The sequence below is a fragment of the Anomaloglossus baeobatrachus genome, chromosome 1 (assembly GCF_048569485.1).
Source record: "Anomaloglossus baeobatrachus isolate aAnoBae1 chromosome 1, aAnoBae1.hap1, whole genome shotgun sequence".
NCBI lineage: Eukaryota > Metazoa > Chordata > Amphibia > Anura > Aromobatidae > Anomaloglossus > Anomaloglossus baeobatrachus.
This window is the reverse complement of record NC_134353.1, coordinates 921,010,464-921,026,682: the sequence shown is the minus strand read 5'-3', so window position 1 is coordinate 921,026,682 and position 16,219 is coordinate 921,010,464. Positions and strand designations below refer to the sequence as shown.

The 16,219-nt window shown below is 43.8% G+C and overlaps 1 protein-coding gene across 1 annotated transcript in view; it reads right to left on the bottom strand.

The window, feature by feature from the left end:
- Positions 1 to 16,219, bottom strand: part of MAPK4 (mitogen-activated protein kinase 4) — a 191,757-nt gene that overhangs the window by 18,589 nt on the left and 156,949 nt on the right. Inside the window, exon 3 of the mRNA XM_075327882.1 lies at positions 2,361 to 2,505. Within this exon, the coding sequence (XP_075183997.1) occupies positions 2,361 to 2,505 (145 nt within the window). The remainder of the gene's footprint in view (positions 1 to 2,360; positions 2,506 to 16,219) is intronic.

Below are 16,219 nucleotides of genomic sequence, written 5' to 3'. Positions count from 1 at the left end.
TAGGTCGCAGGCCCGCTGCCTGGGGGTTATACTTGACACTGATCTCTCCTTCACCTCTCACATACAATCTCTTGCCTGCTCCTGCCGCTTGCACCTCAAGAACATCTCTAAAATCCGCCCCTTTCTCACTATGGAAACGACAAAAACCCTCACCGTGGCCCTGATCCACTCTTGCTTGGACTACTGTAACTCTCTATTAACTGGTCTCCCCCTAACTAGACTCTCTCCTCTACAGTCAATCCTTAATGCAGCAGCTAGGGTCACCTATCTGGCTAACCGCTACTCGGATGCCTCTGCTCTGTGCCAGTCATTGCACTGGCTGCCCATATATCATAGGATCCAATTCAAACTGCTTGTTCTCACCCACAAAGCTCTCCACAGTGCAGCACCCCCCTACATCTCCAACCTCCTCTCTGTCTATCAGTCCACCCGTTCTCTATGCTCTGCAAGCGACTTTCGACTAACATCCACACTAATTCGAACCTCCCACTCCCGGATCCAAGACTTCTTCCGAGCTGCACCAACCCTCTGGAATGCTCTACCCCAAGAAGTTAGGACAAATCACAACTTACTCAGCTTCAGACGCACCCTAAAGACGCATCTTTTTAGGGTGGCCTATCACACTCCCTAATCAGATTCGATTCACATAGTCCCTCTACAACCTCTCACAACATAGCTCCACATCAAACTCCATGGCACCCAAAGGCATCTCGAGGCTCGGGCCCACTGGTCCAGGAAACCATTATCCAGCCCCATTTCCGTGAGATGGTTGGATTGTCATTGTAAATAAGCACTTGAACCTTGCCTCTCCCCCCATCTCATTGTAGATTGTAAGCTCTCACGAGCAGGGTTGTATTTTTTTTCCCTCTAAATATTGTATTTCTATAACTGTTACTTGTTTGTATATGATCCTCCTGAATTGTAAAGCGCTACGGAATATGTTGGCGCTATAGAAATAAAGATTATTATTATTATTATTATTATTTGTGAGGCTTCGGGCATTAGTGTACATGCAAAAAAACAAAATTTTTTACCAGGATCTCAAAACAGAATAAGTGTGAACAGGTGCAAGTCTATATATAGATATACACATACAAAAGGCAGCACTCTGTAAATGCTAAGATGTAATATCACTAAATAAAATAAATTTAGACCATACTACTGCTGTCTCCAATAGAGGCTGGTGGGTTCACATGAATTGGCAAATTTGAGCGCCGTGTGCCTTGATTTTATAAGTAAATTCTATATAGCAGAAATGTCGTTTATATCAAGAGGGAAATGTTTACTCCAATATACAAATTATCTCTCCAGGACAGGAGACAAACTCTAGCGCAGCGCCACCTATTGGAAGTAGCGATCCTAAAAGTTAAATGTGGATTTTTAACAATCCTTTACATATAACTAGGATATATATGCCAGATCAGAATCCCAATTTGCAGACACGGTGTTTCGGGGTGCTTGCCCCTCGTCAGTGCAAAGTATGGGGTGTCTGATCTGGCTCATGAGAAGCTTTGTGGGGACCACGGGGGAACATTATTCTCCTTATGGAGACTTTGCAAGCCAGTCTGGCTGCCAGTGAAGTAAGGGGACTTATAGCTGCTACGCCCCTCTGCAAAATATTCAAATTATCTCTCCAGGACAGGAGACAAACTCTAGCGCAGCGCCACCTATTGGAATCTATACTCCAATATAGTCACCTCTGTACAGACAATACAGGAGGGAAGTGTGTGCTCCAATATGGTCACCTCTGTACAGACAATACAGGAGAGAAGTGTGTGCTCCAATATTGTCACCATTGTACAGACAATACAGGAGAGAAGTGTGTGCTCCAATATTGTCACCATTGTACAGACAATACAGGAGAGAAGTGTGTGCTCCAATATTGTCACAATTGTACAGACAATGCAGGAGGAAAGTGTGTGCTCCAATATAGTCACATTTGTACAGACAATACACTAAGGAAGTATGTGCTTCAATATGTTTCAGAGATATTAGCAATGAAAGTATTGGCACATAATGAGTTAACTTTTTTGAAGTCCAAGTGGGTGTTGTTAGTTCATTTTCACTGGGGGAGTGTACTTCTTCTCCCTGTATGAGTTGCCCAATCATAAGCCAGCAGCAGCACACTAGAGAAAGAACACGCCCCCAACAGCTCAGGTTTCTTAGTGTGTGAGATGGAAGCATATAGAGCTGATCTCTGCCCTTCACCCCCTTTTTGCATGTCTGGGGTGAACAATGCCATAAATCCCAATCAGATAAGCTGAGTGATGATACATTGTGAGTCCAGTTCAACATCAAAAATTTGGTGAAAGCTCCTCTTTAAGAGCAAATATTGCTTAAAATTGTATATATAAACTTACCTGCAAAAAGCATCCGACCCATCAGCATTTCTGCTAATATGCATCCGGCCGCCCACATGTCAATGGCTTTGGTATAGTTATTAGGTGAGAGGAGAAGGCGAGGAGATCGATACCACTTAGTCACCAGCCCTTCTGAGAGATAACCCTGGAAGAAAATACATTAACATTTAACAGGGAGCTCCTGTTTTCACCTATTGAATTGTTTGGCCTAAATGGTTTAGCTGTAGTCTAGTTTTCTACAAGTTTATGTAGAAATTTTGCAGAGTGGTGAGGAAGAGCGCCGACTCCAGACATTTGCTTACAGCTACAGATAGTCTGATCTAAGAATTGGGAATAGAAGGTAAAAAAATTGATAATTGTTACACATGTACAGGTATGGCAGACAGAATATGCATACATCATACATTCTACAGTATGAGCAAGGAAATGTCGCCCTCTACTGGTCGCATAATGCAGACAGGAACTGAAAAGCAAAATGTGTGTTCCTCCAGAGAACAATTTGGAGAAGAGTGACAGTTGTGGCACAGTTGTCTAATATAAAAGACAGGGATGCTCAAGAGGGATGGTGTTTGCGCCAAGCCTTGAGAGAAGGAAGTTGTGTGACCTCGCGGCCCTTACTGCCATAGAAGCACTTGGGACTGAACCAAACCCCAGGAGAACCAGACTTCGCCAGTCAAGCACCAAAGACCAAATACCAATAAGCAGACTTGGCCGGTCCTGCACTGAAGACCGAATATCAAGAAGCAGACTTTGACAATCAAGCACCAAAGACCAAATACCAAGAACCAGACTTCGACAGTCAAGCACCGAAGACCGAATACCAAGAAGCAGACTTCGCCAGTTAAGCACCGAAGACCGAATACCAAGAACCAGACTTCGATAGTCAAGCACAGAAGACCGAATGCCGAGAAGCAGACTTCGCCGGTCAAGCACAGAAGACCAGATACTGAGAACCAGACTTCGACATCCAAGCATCAAAGACCAAATACCAAGAAGCAGACTTTGAAGGTAGAGCAAACAAGAACATATACCAAGAGCTATATTTTATCGATCAAGCACCGAAGACCAAATACCGAGAACCAGACTTTGACAGTCTAGTACCGAAGACCGAATACCAAGAAGCAAACTTCACCGGTCAAGAACCGAAGACCGAATACCAAGAGCTATACTTTGTCGGTCAAGCGCCGAAAACCCAATACTGAGGACCAGATACTGCAGGTCAAAGACCAAAGATCAAACACTGATTACCGGATCCAGAAGATAAAAGTGCCAAGTGAGCCTGACCGTTACTTCCAATTCGAACGTATGGTGCTATTTGAAGAAAGTTACTAACTAGTATTGAACTTCCGTCTTAACAAGTCTTGTTAAGTCCGTGTGCTGAATTACTTTGTTACTCCTAGTTATACCAACCAGTTAGGGGGAACTGGTGAACAGTTGAAGGTGGTTGATTTGCCTCCTGAAAGTCGTTTATATTGTGCTCGCTTTACCTCTTATTGCTACTAACTCTTTATTGCTAAAAAATAAATACTTGTGTTAAGTTTGTAAGTTATCACTGAGTCGCCTTTGCTGTGCTGTTGCCTTTTTGATATCTGTTTTATTCACATATAGGAGATTTTTATAATGTTTCTCACAGTTATGAAATGCAAATCAGCTCCCATGCTGCTTCTTCCCAAGTCATCGGTATCATCAATGTGTGCAAAAAGTTTTATATGGTGACATCCATTCTGGGAAGTGCTATCATCACACCAAACTACGCCTGATGAAGAGACCTGAGAAGTCTCGATAGATGCTATTTCTTACCATTTTTAGTGGTTTCATGTTTTTGGCGTGCTTGTCTGCCTATTCGATGTATTGTTTATCCTGTCTGCAGGTTTATAACTCCTTGAGGTGCTTCTGTCCCTAGGTGTGGGGGAGGGGGCCTGGGATCCACCTAAACTCTCTGCTTACCTGAGGGATTAGTGATTCAGTCTGGCTGAGCAGGAGAAGAGAGAATCAGTCTGTTTAAGATCTTGAAGAGAGAAGGATGAAGATTCATCCTCTGGGAGGGAAAAGCTGAGGCTGCGGCCAGCATGCCAGAGAGACTGTGAGAAACCCCCATTTGCCTGGAAAAGGACTGCTGGAGGATTGTGACTCATCCCCGGGACATTTATCCCATTACTGGACAATTTTATTCTCTGTGTGGTAGATTATTTGATGGACATTCTGTATTGCATGGAATAAATATGCTTTGGATTGTTCATCCATCTCTCGCTCTGTTGATTGTGTGATACTGGAGAAGGACCCCATCACAATAAGTAATGTAATGTATGTACACAGTGACTCCAGCAGAATAATGAGTGCAGCTCTGGAGTATAATACAGGATGTGACTCAGGATCAATAGAGGATAAGTAATGTAATGTATGTGCACAGTGACTGCACCAGCAGAATAGTGAGTGCACCTCTGGAGTATAATACAGGATATAACTCAGGATCAGTACAGGATAAGTAATGTAATGTATGTACACAGTGACTGCACCAGCAGAATAGTGAGTGCACCTCTGGAGTATAATACAGGATATAACTCAGGATCAGTACAGGATAAGTAATGTAATGTATGTACAAAGTGACAGCACCAGCAGAATAGTGAGTGCAGCTCTGAAGTATAATACAGGATGTAACTCAGGATCAGTACAGGATAAGTAATGTAATGTATGTACACAGTGACTGTACCAGAAGAATAGTGAGTGCAGCTCTGGAGTATAATACAGGAGGTAACTCAGGATCAGTACAGGATAAGTAATGTAATGTATGTACACAGTGACTGTACCAGAAGAATAGTGAGTGCAGCTCTGGAGTATAAGGTAACTCAGGATCAATACAGGGTAAATAATGTAATGTATGTACATATTGACTAAAGCAATGCAAGGTACAGAAAATAATCTTGTGACTAAAGTCTTATGATGAGACCTTTGCTTCCTCTGTGATTTCATAATCTAAGAGATAATCTTCGTCTAGGGGAAAAAATGATCCATCATCCGCAAGATCCTTTCAGACTTGAAGTCCATCTATGGGGCCTAGTAAGAACATAGTGAAGAAAAGATGAACCAATAAAATAATCTACCAAGAAAATGACCTAACCCTATTATTAGATGTACAAAGGTTTTGTACTCAGTTGACCTCAACTTAAGAACTCCACCACCTTGGATTGTGAGAATGTCAGAACGTCTGTTTTTGGTCACTTCACCAAACGTAATGTAATGAAAACACGTCAAAAAGTCCTATCACCCCTAAAATTGCACCAAACTACAGCTCTTCTCACAAAAAAAAGCTGTTACTTATCCAGAAAATGTCACCGCAAGCTGATATTTGTTTACTTATAATTTCTTCAAAAAGCAGCGAAATAAAGAAAACTGTGTAAATTTGACATCGTCATGATTTTTATTGCTGTTGTAAAAACAAAACCCAAAAAAACAATTTTTATTCTGTTTTTTTTTTACTCCAGTTATTGGATTTTTTTTTCCCTTTTACCAGTATATTGTATTCAATCCTATGGAAAGCTATCACTTAGGGTACATGTAACTTTCGATTAGTAGTAATGATACAGTAATTGTCATGGGGTGAACAATCCAAAGACCATTTATTCCAAACAAAATCAGATGGTCCATACAAATAATCCAACATACAGAGGGTAAAATAGTCCAGGAATACAGTCCAGTAATCGAAAAATGTCCAGGTCTCTCTGGGGAGCCGCAGCTTCTCCCACAGAGGATGAATCTTCCTGCTTCTCTCTTGAAGTTCTCAGACAGACCGAATAATCCCCCAGGTAAGCAGAGAGTTTGAGTGGATCCCAGACCCCCTCCCCCACACCTAAAGACAGAAGCAGTGCAGGGGGTTATAACCCTGCAGACAAGACAAATAATACATAGAATGGACAGAGCACCACGCCTAAAATACGAACCCACACAAAATTATACACAATCCACAATATCCCATCATGTACTTTAGGGAGGCAAAAAAAACGAAGTCCTGCTCAAAGGAAATATGAAGGCATATAGGAAAAAAAAGACTTAAAAATGTTTTATTTAATTGAATAGATTAAAATAGAAAGATGGTTGGTTACATAAAAATTAGACAGGGGTGATGTACCCCAAATTAGCCAGTAGATGGCGCCAGTACACAGCCAGGACAATATATTACATTATAGCAAGTACAAGTACCTTGTTCTTAGCGGTTAGGGTATAAGCATAATGCACAATACCAGACATAGAGTATTGATGAAAATCATACATAATAAAAGGTATTGGTAATTATATAGATAACTGATAAGTATAAAAGACAGCGCGAGGAGCTGTGCAAAACAGAATTAAGAAAATGGCAGGATGAAAATATCCATTATATCTGAGCTGATGCAGTGGTGCCACTTCCCCGACGCGCGTTTCGCCAAGAGTGCGTCATCTTGGGTGAGTGGATACTTAAGCTGCAATGCCCTGCACATGAGGTAAGAGACTAATCAGGAGAACTATACTACATTTCTAATGGGAGGTATTTACCAATATTATTACTACATATTGGGATAGGATCTTGGAGATGGGAATACCCCTTTAAAGGAACTTGTTAATGACACCTTTACCCAATTAGTTTATCCATAGAACAAAAGGAGACAGGGCAGCACTCACCGATAATCTGGGACTATTTTATTTTTCAATGCTGACAGGTGAAACGGACATGAGGGAATGCAGGGAGGGGAGCACGAGGACGACGGTACCGTTTCGCACCACTAGGGGTGCTTTCACGGGTCCATACCCGTTTTTTGTTTTTTTTTTGTTCTATGGATATACTTGTTTAAATTGGGCAATAGCACCTCGGTAAGGGACTTTGTTGGATCCATCAAGATCAGACAAAAGGCTTTCTGTGACATCTGACAAGCCAATGGATATTACCAAGGAAACTTCACACTGAACTGTGTTTGGTACGGAAATACTACACTACCTCCAGTATAGGTAAGCAGTGCGGTGCACATCCCTCTTTTATTTACCCAATTAGTTGTTGTAGATAATTCATTAGTGATGCAAGTTTGCAAAAGTCGACAAACATTGTCCAGGATACGAGGTATAGAAGCAACTATTAGAAATCGATCTCTGGAACAGATCGGTTGGATATGTGCTTGTATCAAAACATCTACACAATGGGTTTTTTAGAAAAAAGTCATGCCCTTTTAAAATTTGATGATCAGCTACCATCCTAGGTGGAACTTCCATTTAAAAGGACAGACTCAATCAAATCAAGCTCTTTTTAGAATGAAGCCATCTGCACAAAAGAAATGTTAATATGAAAGACAAACAAGAGAATACAGCAGCGCTCTGTAAGGACTAAAGGGCCTGTTACACGTGTCAATTTATCGTGCGTTCGCATGTGCGATCGCACCCGCCCCCATCATTTGTGCGTTACGGGCAATTTGTTGCCCGTGTCGCACAAACTCGGTAACCCCCGTCACACGTACTTACCTCCCAAACGACCTCGCTGTGGGCGGCGAACATCCTCTTTCTGAAGGGGGAGGGACGTTCGGCGTCACAGCGACGTCACACAGCGGCCACCCAATAGAAGCGGAGGGGCGGAGACGAGCGGGACGTAAACATCCCGCCCACCTCCTTCCTTCCGCATAGCCAGCGGCCGCAGGTAAGCTGCAGTTCATCGTTCCCAAGGTGTCACAAGGAGCGATGTGTGCTGCCTCGGGAACAATGAACAACCGGCACGCAGAAGGACGATCGATTTTTTGAAAATGAGCGACGTGTCAACAAGCAACGATAAGGTGAGTATTTTTGCTCGTTAACAATTGCTCGTAGCTGTCACACGCTATGATATGTCAAACGATGCCGGATGTGCGTCACTAACGACGTGACCCCGACGACATATCGTTAGATATATCGTAGCGTGTAATGGGGCCTTAAGACATATGCAAACATGAAATATATGAAATATAAACTGTTTTAATGCTATATGGGATATACTTGGAAAAATTAAGGTACTTTGCTCATAAACTGGCAAATTCATGTGAGCCCATCAACCACGGCAAGGTAAGTACCATTTTCCAAGTATTTTCCATATAGCATTAATGCACTTTAAATTTCATATATTCCATATTTGCATATATCTTAGCACTTACAGAGTTCTGCTGTATGTCACAATGACTATGGGATATCGGGGAACCGGGGCTCCTAGGCTGTCCCTCAAGCCAGGGGACCCTATGCTATCCCTATAATGTCAGGAATACTCCTAATGGTGGAGAGGCCTGAATCTCCTTCCTGGCCCTGCTCCTGACCAGTCCTGATCTGATTCCTCCTTCCCATCCTCCCAGGGCAGGACGGAACAGGAGTGTGATGAAACCCACAGATAAAGCCAGACAAGGGAAAAAAAAACAAAACTCTGTCACACAGCACGCACACACACAGGATAAGACAATCAGAGGTTCAGGAGGAAAACAAGAGCAGGAAGGAAGTTACAAAACAACAGGGGCATACTCCACAACCACACAAAGCAAAGAGCTCAATTTTAATCAGACAGTCTGGGACACCACACCTCACAGAGCAAAATAGAGTAAACTATAGCTGGTATGGGTGTAAGATTTCATCCAGCATAAATAGGAGGGGAGCAAATGTGATAGGCCTCCCCACAGCATGTGACCAAAGGAGCAAGCAGACCAGCAGAGATTAACGTCTTCTAGCCTGTCTATAAATCAGTACACAGCAGGTTGATGCCGGTGTCTGCCTGTGTTGATCCCAGACACCAGATAAATCAGACGGAGTGTCAGAATCTGCAATGTGAACAGAGCCCAATGCTGCCATGGCAGTCGCCGAAATGTACTCAAAATTCCCTGTGACACTGTATTCTTTTGTTTGTGTTTCGTGTAATCATAGCAGATGGTACCTGTCCACATGTGCTATGTTTTATTTGGAGATGCAGGACAGCTTTTTTCTTAGTTTTTGCACCATATATTGGAGGTATAGGAAGCCTCCTATTCTGATTGTGCTCTCCTCCCATCAGCCCCAGGGTGTTTTTTTAATTAATGCTGGATCTTACTTTCCCTTATATTTGTAGAATTTTAGTCCAGGAGAGGAATGAAATTAGGATAGGGTCCCATCAAAGAAAGGTCACCTTGCCGCGGTTGATGGGCTCACTTGAATTGGCCAATTTTTGAGCTAAAAACCTTAATTTTTCCAAGTATATTCCATATAGTATTAATGCAGTTTAAGTATCAACTTAGCGCTTACAGAGTGCTGCTCTATTCTTTTGTTTGTGCTTTGTGCTGTCATTGCATCTGGTACCTGTTCACACTTGCTATCTTTTGTTTTTTACAAAAGAAACAAAAGAAATGTGTTATTCACCAGTCCATTGGGACAAATGCATTTCATATGCTGGTTGTCACGATTCCTCTGTACAGAGCATCTTCCACACTAGGAGATGCTCTGCTGCGCTTTCCTGGACTACTGAGCTAGCAGTGACACGATTCCTCCGTGCAGAGCATCTTGCACATTAGGAGCTGCTCTGCTGTGGTTTCTAGAACCACTGAGCTGGCAGGTTGATTGACTTGCGCAGGATTCCAATTCTTGTTCTGGGAGGTGCTGATTACTCCGGTGTTCATTCTTCCTGGTAATTGCTCTGCTTCTTTACTGAGCATGCTCTCCCAGAACCTTGCCAGTCGTACAGTCTGGTTCTGGTGTTGTGCTATTGGCCTGTGTTTCTACATGTGTTCTGATCTTTGTTTCTTGTTTAACTCCTGTCTGCCCGCTCCCTGTTCCTATTGTGATCTCCTGGCTTTTGACCTCAGACCGTTTCCTGACCACGACTTTTATCCCTGAATCTATTACATGCTCTCAAGGAATTCTGACCCTCGGATTGTGACCTGATTACACTTCTGAGTACTCCCTTTATCCATACATGTCCTCCTGCTACTAGACCCCGGCTTTCCTGACTACTCTTCCATCTGTATTATACGTAATTAGTGACTTGCAATACACTGGTCAAGAGCAAAAAATAGCAATTAAAGTTGGTTCCAACTGGGTTCTCCACTGGTTGTATAATATTACACTTTTTCACCTTTGAACCCTTTCCCAGGGTTATTTCCCTTTTTTTTTTCATTTCATACCACAACTTATCGATGTGAAGATTAGATAATAGAGAGCGTTAACATTCCTGTAGTAGTAGTGACATCAGCCTTAATAGATTAGATATTTCAATTGTTCTAATCTCCGTCTCTCCGACACGGCGCGCGAGTGGAACGCATTATCTGGGAACGGATCCAATGACAGGCTCACTGTTATCATTAGCGCTGCTGAATCAGACCCTGCACAAGAGCAGCAGGGTGTTATCAAATTAGCCTAATGTTTTCAGTGTCCTCCGGTACAGATTTCATTTGCTGGCAGAAAATGTATGAAAACACCACGTTGCGTGATATTTTTAGATATTCGGATTCTGCTTTGTACTTGCAGGAGATAATATCAGGGAAACCTGAAAGGTGTAGCCATGATATCATTCATTTTGAGGTCATGTCATATAAGACAGATATGCTGTATGCCTTCATCATTGCAAGACTAAACATTAGGCTGAACCTGCTGATATTGGCCAACGGTCTAACGGGTGTGTAGCTCCAGACGATTTATTATTGGGGCAAAATATGCCTCCGGTAATTCCGATTTTGGACTGCCAATTGTATTGTCTCCTAGAGATAAGCCAACCCCAGAGATGTTTGGCAATGGCTTTCTCATATGTCACCAGCGCACTTCTGTATATAAGACCGATGACCAAGACCACTACTGGCCAAATGGTCTGCTGAACGATCCTTCATCTGACAGCCTTCTAATGCATTTAGCAGGTGTAACGCCGATGTCCCTACAAGGATGCCGACATACTCACCACCGTAGGTGAAATGCATCCTCCCCTGCCTCTCTATGGTTTTCCTTGAGCGTTCCTGCTGCCTCCTGCTCCCAGGGCCTACGCATGCCGCACAGGTCCCCTGGGAGCACACAGAGGGCATGCACATGACTTCTCTACTCCTAAAGGGTTAGCGCACTATTACCCATAAGTGCCTGTCACTCTATGGCTGAGAGGCACTAGGTACTTAAGGCATCGTCTCTTTAGGGGTGGTGCCTGAGCAACATGGTTAGGTAGTTAGTTACGGTCTTGCAAGCTAGTTGTCAGGTCCCGTGTTTCCTGTCTCCATTACTTGTCCCTATGTATGCCTTCCCATATCTGCCAGTACTTGCTAAACCCTCCATACATGCCTGCACCAGCCATCCTGCCTGCACCAGAGACTGTACCTGTGTGTACTTGAGCCCTGGGAATTCACTGCCACAGTCCGGGACTCTGCCCTGCTAGTGGCACCTGGAGTCTACCAGCAACCAAGCCAATCCTCACTATCACAGACTTTGGAAAATACTTGGTATGTGCTTAGTCAAGCCCGTCCCACAGCAAGGTAAGCCCGAGTCCCCCCTGTGGTCCAGTGGATCCACTGCTACTTGCCGCCTCAACATCGGAAAGACTTACAGGTATCATGGAGTGTACCAGATGAAACAGACTCTACTAAATGGACCAAAGAAAGCTAAGGAGAGAGTTGTCTCAGGAGATCAGAAAGAGAATTATAGACAAAAATGATGGTGGTAAGGTCTATAAGCCATCTCCAAACAATGTTCCTGTTACTACAGTTGCACACATTATTCAGCAGTTTAAGGACTATGGCACTTTAGCCTCCCTGGACTTTGCCGCAAGAGAAAAATTGATGACAAATTGAAGAGATGGTTAATATGAATGGCAACAAAAGAGCCCAGAATAACTTCTAAAGAGATTAGAGGTGAAGTCAAGCACATCCTCACCATCAGAGGCTCTGGCAAATACCCAGTAGATGATTAGTTAAGCCCCTCCCACAGACCTGTGGTTCAGTGGGTCCATTTCTGCTGGCCACAACCTTGGCGAGTGTAACAGTTTATGCAACCATGGATTCTGCTGACTTCGACTATGGCACCTTTCGCTTTCAGCACTTTACCAGGTGATGTCTCACATTCTGGACCAGCAGGATCAAAGTCTGTCGTTTCCGCGATCTGTGAACACCCATTTGAATGACCTGGGACCGGCTGTTTCATCCCTGTCCAGCCTAAAGCTCCAGCACTGACCATGTCTAGGCCTTGTCTGTCTGTCCCTCCCACGTCAGGGTAAGCCCAGGTTCATGCTATGGTCCAGTGGATCCACTCCTGGAATTCCTACTACCATCTAGTTATTTCTTCCGTGGTTTAGTTTTCCTCCTTATCACTTGTTGTCTGATTACTGTGTGTGAGTTTGCTGTGTGATAGAGTTTTAACGTCTCCTGCTTGTCTATCGCTGTTGGTGTTAACACGCTTATATCTTCCCCCCCTCCTAGGGAATGGAGCGAGGGGGTACTAGATCAGGGCTGATCAGGAGCAGGGTTAGGAAGGTGGCCCAGACATCATCACCATCAGTCATATCTCTGGGATCAGGGACAGCTGGGGCCACCCTAGCCTGAGGACCAGTTTAGGAGCCCTGGTCCCGTTATCCTCTGTCACCCCATGACATAGATATATCAAATTTGAATTTCGGCAAAATTGTTCAGTAATGATATAAACCTTCATAACCGTGAATTGCCGTTTTTCAGCAGAAGGCTGTTTGGCTCCTGTGATCACAGGACATCATAATCTGGTTGTCCTGCCTGGTATCTCCATAAAGCCATGGTTTTCTGCACTGAAGTCTTCACTAATAAGATCACCATACACTGACATCTCCTTTGTTCTGCAGTCAAGGGTAACGTGTGTCATTTAATTATCCTGTTCTGTCATTTTTCGTATTCTATATACTGCAATGGGGGAAGGGCAGTCGGTAGGACAGTGCTGGGGAAAATGAATGTTGCACCTTCCAGGACCCAATAGCTCCAAATATCAGCAAAAACGGTCAACACACTTACGATTATGTCTTTAAAGGGTTAACAAGATGCAAATGTCCACTCAAATCTAGAAAATGCAAAATCTTAAGAGAATTGATAATGGGCAGCGTTGCATGTGTATATTTCGAGCACATTTTCATTTGATTTGCTCTCAGTAAGAATTTCTAACGCCCTCATTGAATTGGATTCATCTGTGAGGACCTCAGGGGCTAACGCTGACCTCATCAATCAAGAGAAAACAGTAATAAAAGCCGATTGTAGGGCACAGAGTGTCCGCAGTGACCAGCCGAGCAACCACAAGACTTGATGAATGCTGATTCTCGGATGTTTGTTCCCCAGGCATTGTCCGGCCAAGCTGGCACTGGTCACCGCTGTACAAGCAGCCAAGAAAACGGGACATTCAATCTGCTGCTGTATTCAGGACAGACATGTTGAGATAGGGATTAGAGGGGTGTCTGAGTAAAGTTGTTTGTACTTTTCAGAAACGATCTTCCCTTGTAAAAAAAAATAATAAAACAGTGACAAAAGAACAGGGAGGGAGGCATAAAAAGGGGCAATACGGTATGTTATCATTTGTGGGTCTCAGAAAAAGACGATTGAGTGATGTCATCATTTGGGGTCTAAGAAAAAGACGGTAAGAAAAGGGAGATTAAGTGATGTCATCATTTGGAGGAATAAAAAGGGTAATTAAGTTATGTCATCATTTTGGGAAATAAGAGAAAGGCAATTAATTATGTGATATCATTCGGAAGTGTAAGGGGTACTTTGCACGTTGCGACATCACTACTGTGATATCGTCGGGGTCAAATCGAAAGTGACGCACATCCGGCACCGGTAACGACGTCGCAACGTGTAAAGCCTAGCAGAGAAGATGAATGAGCGTGAAACAGTCAAAAATTGCTGATCTGTGTCACATCGTTCATTTTCATAATGTCGGTGCGTGCGCAGGTACGATGTTGTTTGTCATTCCTGCAGCTCCATACATTGCTGTGTGTGAAGCCGCAGAACCGACAAACATCTCCTCACCTGCGCCCGCCGTCCACCGGCAATGCGGAAGGGAGAAGGTGGGCGGGATGTTTACATCCCGCTCATCTCTGCCCCTTCGCTTCTATTGGCCGCCTGCCGTGTGACGTCGCTGTGACGCCGCACAAGCCGCCCCCTTAGGAAGGAGGCGGGTCGCCGGCCAGAGCGACGTCGCATGGCAGGTAAGTGCGTGTGAAGCTGCCGTAGCGATAATGTTCGCTACGGAAGCTATCACAAGATATCGCATGTGCGACGGGGGCGGGGACTATCGCGCTCGGCATCGCTAGCATCGGCTAGCGATGTTGCAGCGTGCAAAGTACTCCTAAGAAAAGGGAGATCAAGAGATGTCATTATTTGGTGGCATAAGAAAAGGGAGATCAAGCGATGTCATCATTTGGAAGTATAGGAAAAGGGAGATCAAGCGTTGTCATCATTTGGAAGTGTAGGAAAAGAGAGATCAAGTGATGTCATCATTTGGAAGTGTAGGAAAAGAGAGATCAAGTGATGTCATCATTTGGGGAATAAGAGAACGGTAATTAAGTGACGTCATCATTTGGAGGCATAAGAAAAGGGAGATCAAGAGATATCATAATTTGTGGGAATAAAAAAGTAATTCAGTCATGTCATCATTTGGGGAACTTAGAAAAAGGCAATTAAGTGATATCATTTGGAGGTGTAAAAAAAGGGAGATCACGTAATATCATCATTTGCGGGAATAAAAGAAAGGCGAAAAAGTGATCCCATCATTTGGAGGCATAAGAAAAGGGAGATCAACTGATGTTACATTTCGTGTGATTTAAAATTTCCAATCAAAGACTCTGAGGTCTTGTCAATTAAGTCAGTGGATTTCAGCACAAAAAAAATAAATCTAAAAGCCTCAGGAATTATTCCTAAATATTCCACAATGGCTGCAGTTAAGTTGGATTTCTTTGTGATTCAGAACACAGGAGCAGAGAGAACAAGTAACACGTGAGCCGTGTTCTGCTGATTACATGCTTTTATTGTGAATTATGTGCAGTGATGTTCCTCGCTTTGCACATTATCCTGAAAATTGTGTCATCTTAGAAAAATATGACTGCGGGAGGGAAAGATGAAAAAATGTGCACAAAGCAGAGGAAATATCCGTGTCCTGCTCAACCCTTAAGCGCACTTTACACGCTGCAATTAATCGTGCGATCGCACCCACACCCATCGTTTGTGCGGCACGGGCAATTTGTTGCCCGTGTCGCACAATGCTGTAACCCCCCGTCACACGTACTTACCTTCCAAACGACCTCGCTGTGGGCGGCGAACATCCATTTCCTGAAGGGGGAGGGACGTTCGGCGTCACAGCAACGTCACACAGCGGCCGCTCAATGGAAGCGGAGGGGCAGAGATGAGCGGGACGTAAACATCCCGCCCACCTCCTTCCTTCCGCATTGCCGGCGGGACGCAGGTAAGCTGTGTTCATCGTTCCCGGGGTATCACACAGAGCGACGTGTGCTGTCTCGGGAACAATGAACAACCGGACGCTCGATTTTTTGAAAATGAGCGACATGTCAACGATGAACGAGAAGGTGAGTATTTCTGCTCGTTCATAGCTGTCACACGCTACGATATCACTAACGGGGCCGGAAGTGCGTCGCTTACGACGTGACCCCACCGACATCTCATTAGATATATCGTAGCGCATAAAGCCCGCTTTATACTATAATTGTACTATTCACTTCAATAGATAAATTGTTATAACATATCAGAAACCCTCATTTTCTTGATTTGTTGTAACGTAATTAAAAATATCTTATCTTTTTAGCTGCCCTTCCTCTCCTATCCCTGCTTCTGCCATCATCTCCCTGGCTTCTTCTCTCCTCTTATTTGGGGTCTCCTCCTTTCTTTCACCTCCTCCCTAGCTACTTCTCATTTCTCAAACCC